General features: G+C 38.0%; 1 protein-coding gene across 2 annotated transcripts in view; it reads right to left on the bottom strand.

Moving 5' to 3' along the window:
- Dsc3 (desmocollin 3) overlaps positions 1–10,686 on the bottom strand; it is a 46,406-nt gene extending 35,720 nt beyond the window's left edge. Inside the window, exons 1-4 of one of the 2 annotated variants that reach the window (XM_046428361.2) lie at positions 10,348–10,686; positions 4,535–4,619; positions 2,742–2,941; positions 1,362–1,481 (exon numbers count right to left, since the gene is read on the bottom strand). In XM_046428361.2, coding sequence (XP_046284317.1) covers positions 1,362–1,481; positions 2,742–2,941; positions 4,535–4,619; positions 10,348–10,416 — 474 coding nt within the window. In that variant the 5' untranslated portion in view covers positions 10,417–10,686. The remainder of the gene's footprint in view (positions 1–1,361; positions 1,482–2,741; positions 2,942–4,534; positions 4,620–10,347) is intronic. The other variant, XM_046428362.2, reaches the window with a different exon arrangement.
- Between the last annotated feature and the right edge of the window lie 9,465 nt (positions 10,687–20,151).

Consider the following 20,151-nt stretch of genomic DNA (forward strand, 5'->3'; position numbering starts at 1 on the left):
ATGATCAGGATAACGTCAATAATCAGGAGTCATTTCTCAACATGCCTCATCACTGTTTAAGGTAAGATATTCATTGAGGAAGAAGAAAGGGTCAAGTGCTGGGTAGAACAAAAACTGAGTGGGGGACTGGGGATGTGGCTCAAGTGGTAGCATGCTCGCCTAGCATGCATGAGGCACTGGGTTCAATTCTCAGCACCACATAAAAATAAAAATTGTGTCTACCTAAAAAACTAAAAAATAATTTTTGTTTAGAAAAAAATAAAAACAGAATATTGAAAAGTTAAATAAGTGGCACACAGATCACAACAGTCTTAAAAAGCAATCGCAGTAAAGAAATTTAAGGGACAAAGAAACAAGCACGAGGCCATAGACTTACTTCAGCAATTGCTTTCATAACCATGCTCCATATAGAGCATGTTTAAACCTGATCCTGTTTCTATACTGCTTAAACTGTCTCCCTGATTTTAAGATGCAGTGGAACTTCCTAGGAAAATGCACAGGGCTTTTCGAGCTTTGATACATACCTGCTGTTTCTGCCCCTTCCCTCTGCTCCACCCTTATCATGCCTGGGAGCAGTGCTCCAGTGCTCCTTTAAGGGGCCAGGCTTGCTCTCATTCCTCTCATCTCTGTACTTCCCTCTACTTCCCTCTTCTTCCACAACTATTTACCTGCACAGAACTGTCCCATCCTTCAGGTCTCAATTCAAACAACTCTTCCCTTGAGCTCTTTCTTGTTTTCAATACCTGATCTGAGGACTTGGTGTTTAACACATGCATTACCAGCTAACTCTAATGGTTATATCTCTGACATTGAAGTCCTTACCAGGAGTTATAATCATTTATCTATTTCTACCTCCTTTTGCTAAGTCAATGAACTACACAGAGCAAAGGCCAAGACTAAACTTGTTTCCATCTTTAATACCTAAAGCAATGCCTGCCACAGAACATAGTAGGTGCTCAGTAACTATCTGCTAAATGAATGAATAAGTGAATAAAGATCATTCAATGGCTATAGAGTCCATCTGATATCATCAGTATTTTAATAACTTTTTGACTTTGTTTTTTATTATACTTCATAAACATATTTAATCAATTTATTTATTTATGTGTTCTTTTTAGATATATGTGATAGTAGAGATGTATCTTGACGTGCTAGACATATACGGAGTATAACTTAGATCTAATTCAGATCCTTTTCTTGTGGTTGTACACGATGTGGAATTACACTGGTAGTATATTCATTTATGAACATAGAAAATTTATGTCTGATTCATTCTACTGTCTTTACTATGACCTTCTAAACCTGAACAAAAAAGACTCTCATAAATAAAACACTCATAAACAGAAAAAATATAGACCTACTTGTTGAAGAAACAGAGGGAAGGGGCCCAGGGAATTCTCTTGCATTGAACAAGGAATAGGTGCCCATCTCCTCTTGGCTCTCCTGAGAACAGTTTCTTTAGTGTGTCTTTTCTTCAACATCTGAATTTAAAGAAAGAATACATAAACAAAAGCATCACAGTCTGCTTTATTGTAAAATGGTGGGCAGCCTATAAACATAAAGTCTCTCTAGAGATTCGAATAGGAATTTCCATGCTCAAGTTAAAACCAATTAATAAATCTTTGCTCATTATAAGTACAAGAATGTATACAGATATTAAAGATTTCTTGACTAGAGAATTTCCTTTGCATACCTTCCCAGTGCTGACCATACTTATAGGTTAGGAAAATCACTATACTCTTAGTTCTACTCTGGCCTAAATAGAGAATGCATCCTCTCTATAACCATCAGTAGGAAGTGAGGGTGTGAAACTCAGCAATAGGGCACTTTCATAGTATGCTCAAGGCCCTGGATTGGATCCCAGCATGGCAAACAAAAATAAAACAAAACAAAAAGAACCCTCTCACTCTGCACAGCACTTATCTGTTCTTCCTGTTAAAGCCTCACATTCTCATGTGAACCACAAAAATAATATGTGTGTCCTTCACTGCCTTAACACTCTATCTACACTTTCCTATATGGTAGCCACTGGCCATCATTAGCCATGGGCTTATTTATATTAACTATAATTAAATAACATGAAAAGTTGTATCCATCAGCTGCACTAGTCACATGTCTCAGTAGTCATTTTTACTGGACTACCATACCAGACAGTGCAGATCAGAGAATATTCCTGTCATGACAGAAAAGTTCTATTGGACATTTTAGTGATATTCATTTCATTTCAGGATGTATAGCAAGGGAGACATTAGATTTGATGAAAATAAATAGTTATATTAAACACTGAGTCAAGTGCTAAGCAGTCATTTTAATCAACTTTATCATTTGTGCAGTTAACATAGAATAGGAGTAACACGATCTAAGCTTTCAGCATTTTGTGAGTTCCTTCACATCCCCATTCATCATGATTTTTTTTATTGTTTGCACTAATAAAAAAAAAAAACCTCAATGCTATAATAGTACGATTGTCAAATTGATGATGGGCATAAAAGTCATTAACCAAAATTTAGAGATGGAAGAAAACTTCACAGAGGGGGTATCCCTTAGATTTTAACAGAGTAAAACCAAAGCCAGTGTGTAGTGGTGTGGAGAGAAAGAGAAAAGGGGAGAGAGGGTAACGGGAAGAGGAAAGGAAGGAGAGGAAAATATACTATTTATCCTTTGGTCCTCTTGGCAATTTTTAATGAGTGTGTTTTACTGAAAAAAAAAAAAAACATCATGCCTGGAAATATTTGATGTACCTTTTTCTGGTGTTCCAGGAGCACATAAATCTCTTTCAGGGTCTGTGTCTTCCTGTCAGAAAGTCCTATGGTGAATGATCTTTTCTCACTAGACAACACAATGGCCCTGGCTGTGTACACGGAACCGTCATCCAGAACTCTGAAATCAGGATCATTTGACTGGATGGAGTCTGCAGACCTGAGACATTCCTTCAAATCAACTGCAGATAAAAAAAAAAATTATAAGGTAGAAACACGTACAAAAAGAAAAAGTATACTAAAATCATTTCTATAATATTCCAGAACACCAAGAAGTGAAATTATATAAACCACTTTATATTTAATAAATATATGAACTAGTCCTCTTACATTATTAGAAAATGTTATTCTAATTAAAAAAATAATTCTCAATTGCATATTTCTATCAAACACGGTGTCTTAAGCCTTAATAAGCTTCTCATAGGCTTATGAAAGTGACCTTCCAATTAAAGAGGAGTAGTTATTTAAATCGTGACAAAGTTGAGCTACACACCCCCACATACACCTGAATAAACACACAGAAAAGTTTCCCTTAACAATACACTGTAAGTCTTTTAAGTTGTCTTCACTCAGAAATTTTACACATGAGCACAAAGAACAATGGGGTTAGGCAAACAGTCAAGAAAGAAGAATCAACCTTTGAATTCTGCCCATTGGCTCTCTTCTGTGTACTTTCCCCCCATGAGTCCAAGGTTGTATGTATGGGGTCTGACTTTCTGGTATCCCACTAAAAACTCTACATGGTGTCTTCCCTCCCTAGAAATTTTGACCTTTAGTAAAAGATAATGGAAATATATAAATATATCTGGTTCTCATCCCATTCTTTATCTACATACTTTTGAAGAATCCAGACAGATAAATTAATAATTGAGTATTAATTAAATTAATCCTCCCAAAGGATCCATATACTATATATGTATGTGTAGTACTTTCACTTTAATCTGAATCTGTCACAGGTGGAGATGTTTAGCCAAAATAAGTGAATATTTCTCTTATTCTCACATTTTTAGCCAAATGATAAATTCTGATGTATTCCCCTAAAGAAATACCCCAGACCTCTCTATATCCATTCGTTTTTTTCCTCCCCATAGGAATAAAGTTGTCATTTGTTTACAAAAGTTATCTGAGGGTTTTTAACTAGTAATGAAATATTTTGTTGAAAAAGTAAGATTTGATATCTCTGGAAGACACTATACCTTAAAAAAAAAAAAAGTCATGATGCTTCCCTCCAATATTCTCCGCATCTACTAGGACAGCCCCTCTGAGCAGAGCTAGTTTTGAATGGAATGACTCACATTTTTATGTTGCTCAATGTAGCAAAAGCACTGATTAAGATACTGCTCTGATTCTCTCAGCTCTTCATATATATTTCTCTAATGCTTAGAAATCTGGAATACTGAAAGAATTATGCTTTATGTATAATTCTTTGTGGAATTTTTAAACTATTAAAACACAAATGACTACAAAAACATGGATGAGAACACTTATGCTAGAACCAAAAGAGTCATAAAAAGCAAAGAAAATGTTTAAAATAATTTTGAATTTTGTATACTTACAGTTAGATTCAGGCCAATTCCAGAGAGGCAAAGATAGTATATTGTATCCTTTCAAGCCTGAGTAAACTAAATTTATATTTTTAAAAGATTGTTTTGCAGGGTTCAGGGTGTAGATCAGTGGTAGAGCACTTGCCTAGCATGAGTGAAGCCTTGAGTTCAAACACAGTATCATATTAAAAAAAATTAAAAACATAAAGAGATTGTTTTGCAATTTCTCACCTCTGCCAATCAATTTGTCTGCCTCTAGCTTAGAGGGTACATTAAATATCACCCTTTTGCAGGCTTCACCAGCAAAAGTGAAGACCTAGAATAAACAAAGAACACATTAGTACAGTACAGAGTAAGGAACAAAAACTACCTGAGAATCTCAATAAATGCTGAACAAGCAATTGACAAAAATCTAAGGGAACTTGCTCAATGTGATAAAGGGCATCTATGAAAAATTTGCAACTAATTCCAACTTAATGAATAAACTTTCCTCTTACATCAAGAAAAATATAATAATGTTCACTATCACTACTTCTATTCAACATTGTACTGGTAATTAAACAAGACAGGGTAATTACACAAGAAAATAAAATTAAACCCAAATTGAGAAGGAAGAAGTAAAATTATCTCTATTCACAGATAACATAATCTTGTTTGTAGAATCTCCTAAGGAGTCCATTGAATAACTATTCCCCCACCAAAAAAAAAAAGTTAATGAATTCAGCAAGGCTGAACTGGATACAAATGAACATACAAAAATTAATTACATCCCTGTACACGAGCAATGAAAAATCTGAAAACAAAACTAAACAAAGTAGAATGACGTGAGTAGAAAAGGTCTGCAGAGCTGAGGCACTCCTTCAAATCAACTACAAATAAAAATTGCAATATCACTTGCAATCCACATGCAATATAATCAGAATAAAATATTTTGGGACAAATTTTGTCAAACAAGTACAGAATTCTTTATGAAAACAATAAAATTTTAGTGAAAAAAAAAAAACTTAAAAAGACCCAAATAAGTGGAGATGCATCTATATTCATGGATTAAAAGACATATTCCCCAAACTCATGTACAGATTTAATAAACCCCTATCAACATCGCAGCTATCTTTTTCTTTTTTTTTTTTAAGAAGCTGAAAATTGATCCTTATTGAAATGCAAGGGAGTCCAAATAGACTTGACAAAGAACAAAGTTGGAAGACTTACATTTTCCATTTTCAAAACTAACTATAAGGTTAAATAGATGCCAGAGTTTGAAATGGCAATAAGATAATTATGTGGATAAGTGGAGTAGGATTAAAATTCTGGAAATAACTTCACTTGTTGTTAGCTTCCAGAAAATTCAAGAGAAAGAAATCTGTTTAACACATAGTGCTGAGAAAATCAGATATCCTCATTCAGTGAAAGTGAATATGAACCCCCAAATTATACCACACACAAAAATTAATTCAAAATGGATTGCGGACCCAGATGCAAAAACTAAAACTATTTAAAGGGAAACTTGAGAGTAAATGTCCATGTTCCTGAGTCAAGCAACAATTTATTGGATATAACACCAAAAACACAGTGATCAAGAAATTAATAAACAACACAATCAAAATGTAAAATGTTTGCTTTTCAAATGATATAAGCAAAGTGAAAATATAACTCAGCGAATGAGAGAAAATATTTTCAAATTATATAACAATAAGTGACCTATATAAATAATATATGAAGATACCTTATATCTCAATAACAAAATGACACAAAAGTAGGCAAAGAATTTGCATAGATATTATGTAAAGAAGTTATATAAATGGACCTTACATAGATTAAAAGAGGCCCAGCCTCATTAGACATTAGGAAAATACAAATTTAAACCATAATGAGATACCTGCTATGATGGCTAAAATAAACAAGAGAAAAAACAATCAATTGTTGATGAGGTTGTAGAAAAAATGAGAGCTTCCTGCATTGATAGTGGAAATGTAAAGTGGTGCAAATACCTGGGACACAGATCAGTAGCTCCTCAAAGAGTTAGGCATAAACTCAGGCTATGATTCTGTAATCCTACTTTGTCTAAAAGAAATGAAAACCTATGTCTCCATAAAAGCATGGACATGACTATTCACAGCAGCATTATTCACAATGACCAAGAAGTATTAAAAAAAACTCTCACGTATATCTACTGATGAATGGATAGCAAAATGGTAAATATTGGTAAAGTGGAATATTATTCAGCTATAAAAAGAAACAAATGCATGCTACTACATAGACAAATAATTATTCCCAGTAAAAATAAGTGAACAAAAGGTTCCTGTTGTATAATTTCATTTACATGAAATATCCCCACCAAAGCAACTGACTAGATAGAGACAGATTAGTAGTTGCCTAGGACTGGGAGTAGAAATGGAAAGGGATTGTAATGGGCATGAGCCTTCTTTTTAAGGAAATGGAAATGTTATAGTAATGGTTGTTCATTCTGTGGACTTGTTAAAATTTATATTCAGTACTGAAAGGGAAAAAAAAGAAATGTATGTGGTATCTGAAATGTAAAGGGGATTCTCTTGACTGAGCAAAAAGATAACAAAATTTTAATTTTTTTTATTTCTCTTGTGGACACTTGCCTTCTACAAAATGGAAATAGGACCTTTCAAATTCTTAGCACTTGGAAGGTAAATGGCAAAATTTACTTCTTTATATTCAAAGTACTTAGATCATTCTAATAAATTTCCTTATAACCAATCTCATTTTATGATGGAAATTCTGGCTAAAAGGAAAGTATGATTAATTGCAGGTGCCATATATGGAAGACAACTGCTGTGGGGATGACAACAGAACCAAAAAATGTGCATGGGTGTACATTCATTTAGTCATTCAGAGGTGGCTTCTGGGTCTAGCTGCATCTCAATATGAACATCAACAATTTTGTTTTACAAAAGTAACTAATAATGCATCAGTTTAAATATATACTAAAATTTGACTTTCTTAAGATTGTGGCTGTAAAATGAACTCCTTCTCATTTACTTACTTTACTTGCCTAAATCTTTTTGTTGTTATTGTTGTTGTTGTTGTTTTGGTTTTTGGCAAGCATATAAGTCAGTATAAATTGTTGTGTTCCCTTCTATTTTAAAAAGTATGGGTATGTCAAAAAAGTCTCATAAAGGAGTCACACACCATTCTCATTGATCAATGTTATAAAACCTGAAAAGATTGGAATGTACACTTGTCAACACCAGGTGTAGGTAAAGTTCATATATATCCCAAGAGGGAAAAGTACAATAGTGTATGGAGGAGGGGTTCATATGCCAAATGTTACCACTTTAGTTTCTTTGGAAGAAAAGTCCTCTTAGCCAAATGATACACTATATCCGAAAATATATCATTTATAGCATATAAATGGGAATGATACCATTCTCAAGGTAGATTTGATATGGAGAACACTATTAAACACATATTTTAAAGAGTCCTACTATTTGTAACATTGAGAAGACAACTTATCTAATGAAAACTAGTTTTCACCATCCCTAATAATTTTTCTTACATTAAAAGAGAAAACACTCTGGGGTTATGTTTCAGTGGTAGAGGGTTTGCCTAGACCCTGGGTTTGATCCTCAGCACCACATAAAAATAAATAAATAAAATGAAGTTATTGTGTCCAACTATAATTAAAAACTAAATTGAAAAAAAAAAAAAAAACCCCTCTGGCCAGACACAATGGGTAAGCCTATAATCCCAGCGGCCCAGGAGGCTGAGGCAGGAGGATTGCAAATTCAAAGCCAGCCTTAGCTATGGCAAGGAAACTCAGTGAGACCCTATCTCTGAATAAAATACAAAGTAGGAGGGCTGGCCTAGTGCCCCTGAATTCAACCCCCATACAGCCCCCCCTCCCAAAAAAAGAGAGAATAAACACTCAGAAAGACACTTAAAAAATTTAAATAGTGAGATTGCTGAACATGTTTCTTTCCTATTTTTCTCCTCTCCTCAGTTTGTGTGTGTGTGTTTAATAGAAACTCTCTGACAGCAGTTTATAGTATGGTTGAGGAAAGAACAGAGGGAAAGAGAAACAGGAAAAGAAAAGTGCAAATTGGGAAAATTCCTCTACCTTCTGGCACAGCTCCGTGAGAAGGCTACCGTGTTAGAAATCTCAGATTGGTGTTAAGACTTCCTTTGAAAAGCTTTCTCCTTAGAACAAGCAATTGTTTTTGAAGAGACCCATTAGTTTCTAGAATATGAACAGTTTTTCTAAAATGATATGCCAATAATGACATACTCAAAGTTGGAAGAACATACAGAAAAGAGAGGATCAATTGAGGTCTTAATGTACCCATCAGGACCCAAAGAATTTGTAAATTGAGGGTTGCAGATGAAAGAAATTACCATTCTGTGTAAACTCTCCAGGTCTCCAAATATACTTACTTAATTTTAGTAAGTACACTACTAAAATTCCTTTTTAAAATAATCCTGAAGGAGTATGTCCTAGACCAGAGCTGGAGCTTTCTCTGTTTCACTTCTACCCACTTTGGCACTGGTACTGCCTACCCCTATTGTGACTCTGGGTCAGGACAGCTAGGTGTCTTCCGCATCCTCCCCTGGAGCAAACACTGGGAATCTGGAAACATAGTACCTGCGGTTTCTTCTCCCCGTTCCCTAATCCCTTCTCAGAGAAAACACAAAACACCAAATTAAAGGTTTTTCATAGAAATGCAGGAAATGTCTTCGAAATATCACAGAATACATTTTGCCAGCAGTTCCCATGTGTAAGGAGTCAGTTCTTGAACTCATTTTGTGGGAACGGTTGCAGAGCTGGTCATGCCCTTGTTTGTACAATTTCTTGCCTGCAGATATATCTTAGATCACAACTACTAACCCAGTATTCATAGCTCTCCCATTTAAAGACAGAATAAAGTTTGGACCCACTCGTCCTACTTGAGGGTGAGGGAATCCCAAGACCGGCTTGGCCACAGTGAACCCACTTGGTAGACACAGTCCTTTCACCCTCCAGACCTCATGCCCATGTTTGGACAAGAGGAAGTCTGTAGCTCTTTCCCCTAGGTCCCAAGTGTCACTCTGGTTAGGTGTGAAGTTTCACAGATAACTGCTGTCAGATTTCCCAATTTTTATCAAGTCTCCTTGGGTTCTTTGAGAACTTCTTGTCCAAGCGAAACTTGTCCTCAGCCAAAAGGCAAAGAAACCCTTAGTGGGTCTCTGCAGGGCCAAAGGGCTTCCTAGAGCCGGACTAAGTACCACCCATCCCACTGCTTCCTATGTCATCCCAACCGACCTTGATTTCATTCTTAAGCTTCACTCCAGTCCTAGCCACCGGGCCATCCGTGCTACCACCATGTCCCCAAGAGCAACCCTTGCCCAACCTTCCCACACCCTCGCTCCCCAGACAGACATCGCTGCGGGCTGGGTGACAAGGGGGGGGGGGGGATAGTTTGGGCGAACTCCTGAGCAGCCTTTAGGAGACGCGTAGCCAGGAAACCCGTTTCTCTGAGAAACCCCCACAGGGTACTCAGGGGCACAGGTCCGACCACTCCATTCACAAACGTCCCCATTCGAGGTCAACAGGAATCTTAGAGCAGGGCAAGCAGTGGCAGTTTGTTCAGCCCCATCTCACGTCTGTCTTTGCTCCTTCCAGGATCCTAACTGACCAACAATCATCCTTTGTCCCTCTCCACCCAAAGGCGCGCCCTGTTACCTTTACCATCCCACCCTGCGAGCCAGAAGAGTATAGCGAGTCCCAGTTCCCTGCCCACCCACGAGGGCTCTCAGCCAAGTGCGGAGAAGTTGGAAAGCAACGCATGATTCACACAATTAGGCTAAAACAATCTGAGTATACAGCCGCCCCTCAAAGATCCTTTTTCTTTCTCCACCCCAAGACTGAACTTGGGGCCTGTATCTTGCTCGGCAGAACTGAACCGAACAGTGAATGTTACCTTTGGGTCCATTTTGTCCCCTACCACCCCATCACACCCACCCGCAGCGACCACGACTGATCGACCCCCTTCGCCATCCCGGCTCCATAATTAAGATAGGGACCGGGACCGATGGCTCACCAAGAGGGTCAGCAGCAGTTGCATGCAGAGGGCTTCATGCAGTGGCTCCCGGAGACCGGCGGCGGCCATCCCTGCCTGCGCGGGACAGTGGCAGGAGAATGCGGGCGCAGGGCGGCGAAGCCCAGAGCAAAGGCGCGGGAGGAGCTTTGCTGGCTGTTGCTTGTCTTGTAGTCGCTTTGGCCTCTCTCAGGCTTGTCTGCCCGGGAGCGTGTTCTCTCCTGAAACCGGATTGGACCCAGGAGACGTAGAGCAGCCCCTCCTAGTTATTTCTCAAGTTTTATCACCGCGGGAGCCGCTGGGGAGCTGCCCGAGCCTGCCATCTCTCTCCCCGTGGCCGTCCGGGCGGGCGCTCGCTCTCGGGAAAGCGGTCCCAGGCCCACCCTCTACCCGCTCTCCCACACCCCTGGTCTGCCCAGCGGGGAAGCCGCCCAGATCGTCCCGGGGCGTCACCATCGCTGACGCTGCGCTGCGCTGAGCATTCCCACTGCAGAACCCAAATCTGCCTGTCCCAACTCGGGCCCTCCTAGGTGCCAAGAACACCTTGTGATTGGATCAGCAGTTTCTCCCTTCAACTCCTGAACAAATTCTGGGCAATGTCGTGTTTAAACAAACAACAACAACAACAACAATATATATATATGTGTGTTGTCTCTGGAATGTGTCTAAGGGGCCACTGTAAAGGACTGAAGGAAAATTATCTCAAGTGGCATGAATAAACCGGCATTTTGGTGTGCCAGATATTAAAACCAATGAAAAGAAATTCAGATCCGATCATTTTTTTACACACCCAAAATGATAGTGATTATACTAAGAGCATATTTACTGACAAGTTTCGTGGACTTATATGAACCTTCTAAGAAAAAAAAAAAATGTCCTTAGATGTGTATATTAGTATCTGGTGCTTACTTCCATAATTGTACTAAGATGAATATTTTCAGTTTGTGGTTGAAGGAAAATCTGGTGCCCAAAATCTACTAGAAAATGAGGCCCTCAAATTTAATATCGTTCAGTATTTATCAAGTTCCAAAGTCCACCAGGCCTTACCTGGAGGTTTGTAGGAAAGGAAACCCAGAACTGCCCAGAGCAATCTAGGAGGAAAGAAGGCTATCATCAGAGCATACAATGCATAGTTCATAACAGTACAGGTGATAATTCCTTAAGTTCTCTCTAAACTGAATTTTATGTCTTCTAATCCCCTACGAACTGGATACAGGAGCAAAACCATCTCAGAGATGTGTTGCTGCTCTTCAAAGACCATTCAAAAGTTTGGCGGTGAGAACCCTAGGACAGTCCAGAATCGTTAAAGAAGGGTATGATGGTCTTCATTCATTCCACCTTAGACCCCTAAGCCATGTGTTCCAGGAGGACTGGGGCTTCCCTGAAATTCCTGAATCTTAGCTATCAGGACTCAGACACCAGTTCAGCTGCCCAGTTTCATCTCTGCGGCACCTGACACAACCATCAGAGGAAATCAGTTTGAAAGGAACTTCTAGGCTCAGAGAAAGGGCTCCAGACTTCTTTCCACTCCAGCATTTTCACTTCCCATCCTCCAAATCTTTACCTTTACCCATGACCTCAGAGATAGCTTCTCAAAGTTTCTTTCAGCCTCAGCCAGCTTTGGAAACACAAGTGGAATTGGCTTCTCTGAAACACAGATGAAGAAAGGAGATGCCAACACCAATCACCCAACAATCTCTCTGCAACTGTTAAAGAAAAGGGTTGGGCAAAGGGGTTGGAGAATTAAAGTAAAGGGCTAAGATGTTAGGAAATTTTGGAATAGAGGCTCAAACTCATCTGAAGAAGACCTTGAGGAAGCAAAGATACCTGAGGTAAGAACAGAGAAAGTGGGAGGGTTAAGAGAATGTTCCAGGGATTTCCTGGAAGAGGAGCAGGATGTGAGGAGCCCTGAAGAGACTTATGATCATTTTTTAGATCAAGGAAGCAGGAGTCAAAAAAATCTCATTCTGTCCAGATTCTGGCTGGGAATCCAGCCAAAATGAGACTCCTAACCAACCTTGCTGAGAAACTGGATTTCATTCTGATAGAAACAGAGTAGAAGTCCTCAGTATGTAAAAAGAGTTGCTAAGTGCTGTTACAGAGTTGATCACTTTCCGTGAGTTTGTACATTATTAATGAACCTGTTTATAACTTAATTTGGATTTCACTTAGTATTCATATAGCACATGGTTTTTGATAGAATTTTCTCTATTTAAGTTTTCTTATGACTTCAACAGTATCTTCAAGTTAACTAATCTAACCTGATTAAGACTATCTTCCAAGTGACAAAAACTATAAAATTGCTGTCCTCTGGTGGTCTGGGCTATGCTGTCTGAAAGAGGATATTGTTAAGTTTGCTGATTACATGTCAACTTCTTTGAACTTCCACATTTAGCTTCTACAAAGTAAAAGTTGTAATAATCTATTCTAGAAACACTGTATTAGAGATACTTGTATTAGAGATACTTGTAATTCATATTCCAAATATTCAGGTCCCACATGACTGTTAAATAACCAAAGGTAGTATTAGAAACTATTTTGGAATTTTCTCTTTTGTTAAGGCAATTACTTGTCTGTAATGAGTATATTAATCTAAGTTCTATTATAAAGCAATGCATGTTTATTAGAGAAAAATCTTTACACAGTTATAATGACAACCTAAAAATGTGCTAAAGATAAATGAAACTGCTAATATTTTTCCTGTGTAGGATATAATTTAAGATGAGTTTGTTGAAAATGTATTTAAAATGTGAATTTCAGTTTCAATGAAGTTAAAATTGGAAGCTTTCTATAATAAAATTAATTTCAATCAGCATGAGACATATCTTTATTTTATTATCATGTCCCCTAAGCAATACAGCCAGTTATGCTAAATGAATAATGGACCAAAGTGTGAAATTATCTTCCCTTGTTTTGGTTTTAGTGTGAAAGATAAGAGCAGCAATAAACAAAGGATCAAAAACTAGAAGAGATTTTAGGGGGAAAAAATAGCACAAACCAAGGAATCCAAGGGAATTGTAACATTTTTAGCAGGAAAAAAAAAAGCCTAAGATAATAGGAATTTCTGAGCATGGACTTAATCTTCTGACTTATCTTACAAAGTGGAAACTGACCCCTGGCCCACTGACCCAGGCAGCCTTGTGCATTTCAAGGTCAACAGGTCTAACTCATCTCTGTCTTTTCATGGTCAGCCATGTGACAAATGTAGGCCACCTAAAATGCTTTATAAAATACTTCCCAGACAACCATATGATGTCAGAAACAAATTTGCTAGCAAGAAAAGTGAAATATATGAAAAGAAACTTAAATTAAAATCAAGTAAAAGTTCAGTTTGAATAGTTCTTGTGACACAAAGTCTGCCACGGATTGTTAGCTCATAAGCACTTTTGAAATATGATTTAGGATAAAAAGTTATGGTGTGACTAGAAGCCCTCTGCTAGCTCCTCAGAGCACCACTGAAAGCAACCTTGACTTTCTGGTCATTTCAAAAGATTGCTGAAGCCTTGGGGATAATGGGAATCCCAAAGTCATTAGTAACCTATAAGTATTATATTGCTGCCCAGTGTAGGAGCCATCCCAGAATACTTGTCTACCTCTCCTGTCTTCCCAGGGCAAGCCCACTCTTCCCAGATCAAATTCCACCCAGACAGGAATGTTCCATATCCCAAAGAGAACCTCGATTCTAGACCAAAATGATCCCTGGTGTCCAGGGGGAAGAGAAGTTCCCCTTCTCTCTGCTTGGTGGTGGGTTTCCTCAAGTACTCCCAGGACTAACTTCTCCCTAGGGCACTGACAGCAGGACTATCCTTTTCAGTCTACAAAGGAGTGGCCTTTCACTAAAACCTTGACAACATTCATATAAAGTTTGACATGGCCAGGTGCCATGGCACACGCCTGTAATCCCAGCAGCTTGGGAGGCCAAAGCAGGAGGATTTCAAGTTCAAAGCCAGCCTCAGCAATTTTAGCAAGACCCTAAGCAACTTGGCAAACCCTGGATTCGATACTTGATACCAAAAAGAGAGAGAGAGAAGAGAGTTAGTTTAATACATTCATGCACTTTTCTCAAATTCATAATTATCCAATCTCCAGTAACACCGTGGCAGTAAATCCAATCCAGATAGGGCGTGCCAGGTTCAGAAAGGTTCCCTTCCAGTCAGTTAATTAATGAGTCAAGAACTGTTACAATGGTTTTCTTCTTCCTCCTCTACAGTCTTCAGACTCCCTTACAAATATCCTTTTCTACAAGCAGTCCTTTTAGGGAGGGAGGAGCCTTTTCCCAGTGACTTGTCACTGAGCTGGAAGGAATGGTAATTTCCACACAGCAAACAAAGCCCTGATGCTGTGAGTGATAACTTACAGTAACTGAACAAAAGCAATGAAACAAAGCCCCGATAATGAGTGCATTTTTAGTCCCTCTCATTTGGAGTCATCTCATAAGTCTTCACTTGGGTTTCCTTCAGAGAGAAGGTCATCTCCTACTTGGTATGAAAGAGACTTCTAGTTTTTCCCAGGTTTTCTCATGTCCCCAGGAGCCCATTGTGTATATCTGTCTGTAAAAAAGACATTGCTCAAGCATGAAGGTTACAGGTGTTGAGTGGGCTGACGGCCGGATCTCATGCGTCATTTATCCTGGAGTCATTCCCTGAATCACTGTCCCATCAGCCGTCTCTTTTCCCAGAAGTTTAGGAGGATCATCCCGCAACATCAGCCTCGGGAAGTGCCACATCTTCTAACTCAGGAGTAGAGAAGTAGCTTTTCCCTACAAGCTACTTATGGGTAACCCATTTTTAAAATATTTAATTGATTTTATTTTTTAAATACATGGCAATGGAATGCATTACAATTTTTATTACACATATAGAGCACTATTTTTCATATCTCTGTTTGTATAGAAAGTATTTTCACACCAATTCATGTCTTCATACATGTGCTTTGGGTAATGATGTCTATCACATTCCACCATCCTTGCTAAACCCCTGCTCTCTCCCTACCTCTTCCAACCCTGTGCCCTATCTAGAGTTTGTCTATTCCTCCCAAGCTCACCCTCCCTACCCCATTATAGGTCAGTCACCTTATATCAGAGAAAACATTTGGCATTTGTTTTGGGGGGATTGGCTAACTTCACTTAGCATTATTTTCTCCAACGCCATCCATTTACCTGCAAATGTCATGATTTTATTCTCTTTTATTGCTGAAAAAAAATATTCCATTGTGTGTGTGTCTATATATATATATATATATATATATATATATATATATATATATATCACATTCTTTTAATCCATTCATCTACTGAGGGGTATCTAGGTGGGTTCCACAGTTAAGTTATTGTGAATTGTGTTACTATAAACATTGATGTGGCTGTGTCCCTGTAGTATGCTGTTTTTAAGTCCTTTGGGTATGAGAAATGCAAATCAAAACTACTCTAAGATATCATCTCACTTCAGTCAGAATGGCAGCTATTATGAAGACAGACAATAATGAGTGTTGGCAAGGATGTGGGGAAAAAAGCACACCTATATATTGCTGGTGGGACTGCAAATTGGTGCAGCCAATATGGAAAGCAGTATGGAGATTCCTTAGAAAACTGGGAATGGAACCACCATTTGACCCACCTATCTGTCACCTTGATCTATACCCATTGGGTAATACATTATTAAACTCAATATTCATTCATTTCTTGCTTTCTTCACTAACAATTATGTATCAATTAATTTTATTTACCTTAAGATATATTCATCTCAATTTGTCTTTTCTTTTCATCCTGCTGTTTGCTAAGCCCTTATATTACTAGATGAGAAGCTTTCCACCAGTCAGCATTGTAGTGTTCACTGAACAGGCCCCACGCCACATTAATTAGTACTTTTCTTGCATTGCTTTCAAGAATCACATTAATGTCTGCCTTTCCATGTTATAAAAAGTGACATACTACCCTAATAGGCAGGCACTAGTCTTAACTTGTAGATGTCTATATAGGGCTCTACCAGAGTGCTGTTCTTCTAAAAACACCTAATTCAGAGATTCTTCCTTAACATCAAGAAAACTTAGGAGCCAGCAATCTGCCTACTGGGTATGTAGGTATGTACCAGAATGGCTATTTTGTTCCCTCTTTCTAGGAAGATTTCAGTGTTCTTGACATTCAATAAAATTGGCTGTTTCTCCTAGTTTTCAAGTTCTGTTTAGATGTTGATCAGGGAAAATCCTGGATTTAACTATAATGCTTCACTTGTAAAAGGTGATAAATAATTTTGTTTTTAAAATAAATGATTCCAACATCAAAGAGACACTAGCCAAAAGAGCATCCTTATATCCTTCACAAGATAGCATTAAGTGGTTGTTATGGTTTAGATATGAAGTCTCTCCCAAAAACTTACACGTGAGATAATGCAAGAATGTTCAGAGGTGAAATTATCAGATTATGAGAGCTATAACCTAATCAGTGAATTAATCCACTTGAATGGATTAACTAGGTGATAATTGTAGGCAGGCGTGGCTGGAGGAAGTAGGTCATGGGGGCGTGTCTTTGGGGTTTGTATTTTGTTCCAGCAAGCTGAGGTCTCTGCTCCCTGGCTGTCATGAAAGTAGCTACTTTCCTCCACCACACCCTTCCACCATGATTTTGTGCCTTACGTTGGGCCCAGAACTATAAAGTAGGCAACCATGAACCAAACCTCTGAAACCATGAGCCAAAATAAACTTTTTGTCCTCTAAGTTGTTCTTGTTGGGTATATTGCTTAGTGACAGAACACTGACTAAAACAGTTGTGATCAAATATTATCAGGAAAAATTTCTCAATTCTGTAATGATGAATTATCTGACTTCAACTGCTGATGTTCCAAAGGTCTAAGCAAAGATTGGACTCTTCTCTTTGCCCTGTTCCTGATATGCCGCAGTCTGGCTGGGCACAATCAGAAGCCACTTGTCAAAAGAAACTAACTTTATTTTTAGAACCACACACGCCAAACAAAACAGCCTCTCAGAAAAAACCCTCAGAGACCCAACTGCCACCACCGGCTTCCCACAAGCCTCTCTCTCCAACACACGCCTCTCTCCACCTCCCACAATCCTCCTGCTCTTGAGGCTGATTGGCTGGGTCACGTGGGCGGAGCCAAAAAAGTCCCCCAATGAGCAGCTCCGTGGTCTGAAAGGGCAGGGAAACAGCCCAATGAGCATCACCTCAGAGGAGCCAATAAGCTAGATGTTGCTGGGGCCGCTGTGAGCCAATCATCAGCTGGCAGCTGGAAGTTTGCTGGGGCCCCTTCGGCTGTGGCTCTCAACACTGATATCCTCGGTAGACAAAAAGAAATTCCAAACAGACATACACCATGGTTATGGTCATGACATCTTTTCTCCTTTATGGTGCCCTGTATGTAATATTCCCAAGATGACTGACACCAATGTCAGCTAACCTCAACTTCTCCTTTCTCATTTAGTACAATGAGAATTGTTCTTTCTCTCACCTGAAAGATTTTGGAATGTTATAAACATGTATAAGTTTAGGACATAATGTAAAATAAAGAACACATTTTATGTACATTCCCTTATATACCATATAAGTTATTATAAATAATAAATTATTCCCCAAGAATAAGGTGGTCTGAGCCTTGCTCTGCTAGGCCCACTGACAGTTTTCCAAATCCATCTGTCCAGAAATTATGGAAGCATTATATTACTGAAATTGGCCATAAGAATACCATTATGTCTCCCAAGATTATCCAAGGACCTCTGGCCAGGTCCTTGACTCTCCCTTGACGCTCTAAATTTTGAACAAATGAAATACTGTTATTTAACTCACAGTAAATTTTTGTACGTGGCCATTGTTGAAGAAAAGGAAAGAGACTATTTGGTCAATCACATCCTATTAGTAAAATAAAGAGACCTGCTCTCCAAAGAATAAAAATTCCAGTCTGCCAGTTCTGGATTCTCTAGCCTCATCTGCTTAGAGCCTCTAATGAAGTTTTAAATTGTCTTTAACTTGTTTGGCATTTTTGTCTTGGACTAAGTTCATGGTTTTTTAAAATCTCTGGCCCTTCCATCTTGTACAAACAGATAGCTTTGGAAAATATTTTTTTCCTTTCCTATTGATCCAATTATGATAATCTATATACCTGAATGGATCCAAAGTTACCTCAACCTGTTGGTCAAAGACTGATATTCCTGGATTTTAAAACATTCATTATAATTATATGCAGTAAAATTCATATACCACAAATGTATAGTTCAATGAGTTTTGACAAATACATACACCTGTGTCACCATCATTCAAATCAAGACATTTCTTTCACCCTAGTCTATTCCAATTATTTCCTTTAGGCAACCATTTTTATGCTTCCTGTCACTCATGAGTAGTTTTGACTTTTCTAGAATTTCACATAAATGAAATCACACACTATTAGTTAGCTATTGCTGTGTCGCTTCTTATCTGATGGACATGACTTATAAAAGTAATTAGTAAACAATATAATAACTTAAAACAAAGACTGTCTATCTCACGGTTTCTTTGCAATCCACTCATGGCTGAACTACCTGTCTCTGGCTTGGGGGCAATCATAAAAGATGCTATTGAAGTGTTTAGCAGGAATTTCCCTCTTCTCAAGGCTCAACTAGAATATATAAATGCTGTTTTAAGCCCACTCATATGGCAAGCCTCAGGTCCTTGATGATTATCAGACAGAGACATCAAGGGTCTTTCTAGGGCAGGGAACAACATGGATGCCTAGGTTCCCTTAGAATAAGCCAAAAACAATTTGATCCTCAAAATGGAAACTATAGTTCATTTGTATCCCAATATCAGAAGTGACTCCCTAGCACCTCTGCTTGAATTCTAGTGGCTCAAAACAAGCCACTAAGAGCAATATGCAGCCTAGGAAATGATGCCAATACCAGGAGGCAGAAACCATTTGATTCCATCTTAGAAGCTGAGTGAAACATACTATGGATGCCTTAGTGTCTGGTTTCTCTCATTTAACATGTTTTAGATTTGTCTAATATAGTTGAGTGTATCAGTAGCTTGCCCCTCTTAATATCAAATAATATTGCAGCTTATGAATTTACTAAAAGATATTTAATTCTTCTCTTGTATTGTGTTTTCAGAATTGAGCAATTATAAAGCTGCTGTGAACCTTCATGTAGAGTCTCTTTGTGGGAGTAAGCTTTCCTTTCTTTTGTGTAAATTTCTACTAATAGGTATATTTCTACAGATTAGGTCACTGTTTAGCTTCATTACTACTACCAGATCAAGTCTTCATTAGCAATATTTGAATGTTTCAGTTGATCAACAACTTTACAAACACATTTTAGCAAATATTATAGTTGTAACCATTATAAGTATCTCCTTGTGATTTAAATTTACATTTCCCTGAAGAAGTTATAGCTCATCTTATTTGTTTTTGCCTGATGACTAATGATTTGAGCAATTTTTTATGTACTTATTTGGCATTATAAGTACAATTGGGTTGTTTGTCTTTTAATTAATGTTTTATGATAGCAATGTTTGCTAATATTAACAAATATTTATACATAATATATTATAAAAATATATTTTATTCAAATACTTATTGAAATAAATTTAAATTTTGTACACTTGAATAGAATTTTCTTTTATTTGTTGAAAACCTAATTCAATTCCTTCCTTCACCTCCTTCTTTTCATAGAAATTAAAGTTTTTCTTCCATAGGTTGGATTTACACCTGGGAAGATGGAGGCAACGTTATCTTCTCTAGTGCATTTTTGTCTAAATTTATGGAACAAAGGACCCTTCCTGGCTTTCTTCCTTTTCCTGTAAGTAACCTGAGGTGATCTATGAAA

Source organism: Marmota monax, unplaced genomic scaffold, assembly GCF_021218885.2.
Source record: "Marmota monax isolate L192 unplaced genomic scaffold, Marmota_monax_Labrador192_F-V1.1 WCK01_AAM20220418_F8-fsc00031, whole genome shotgun sequence".
Lineage (NCBI taxonomy): Eukaryota > Metazoa > Chordata > Mammalia > Rodentia > Sciuridae > Marmota > Marmota monax.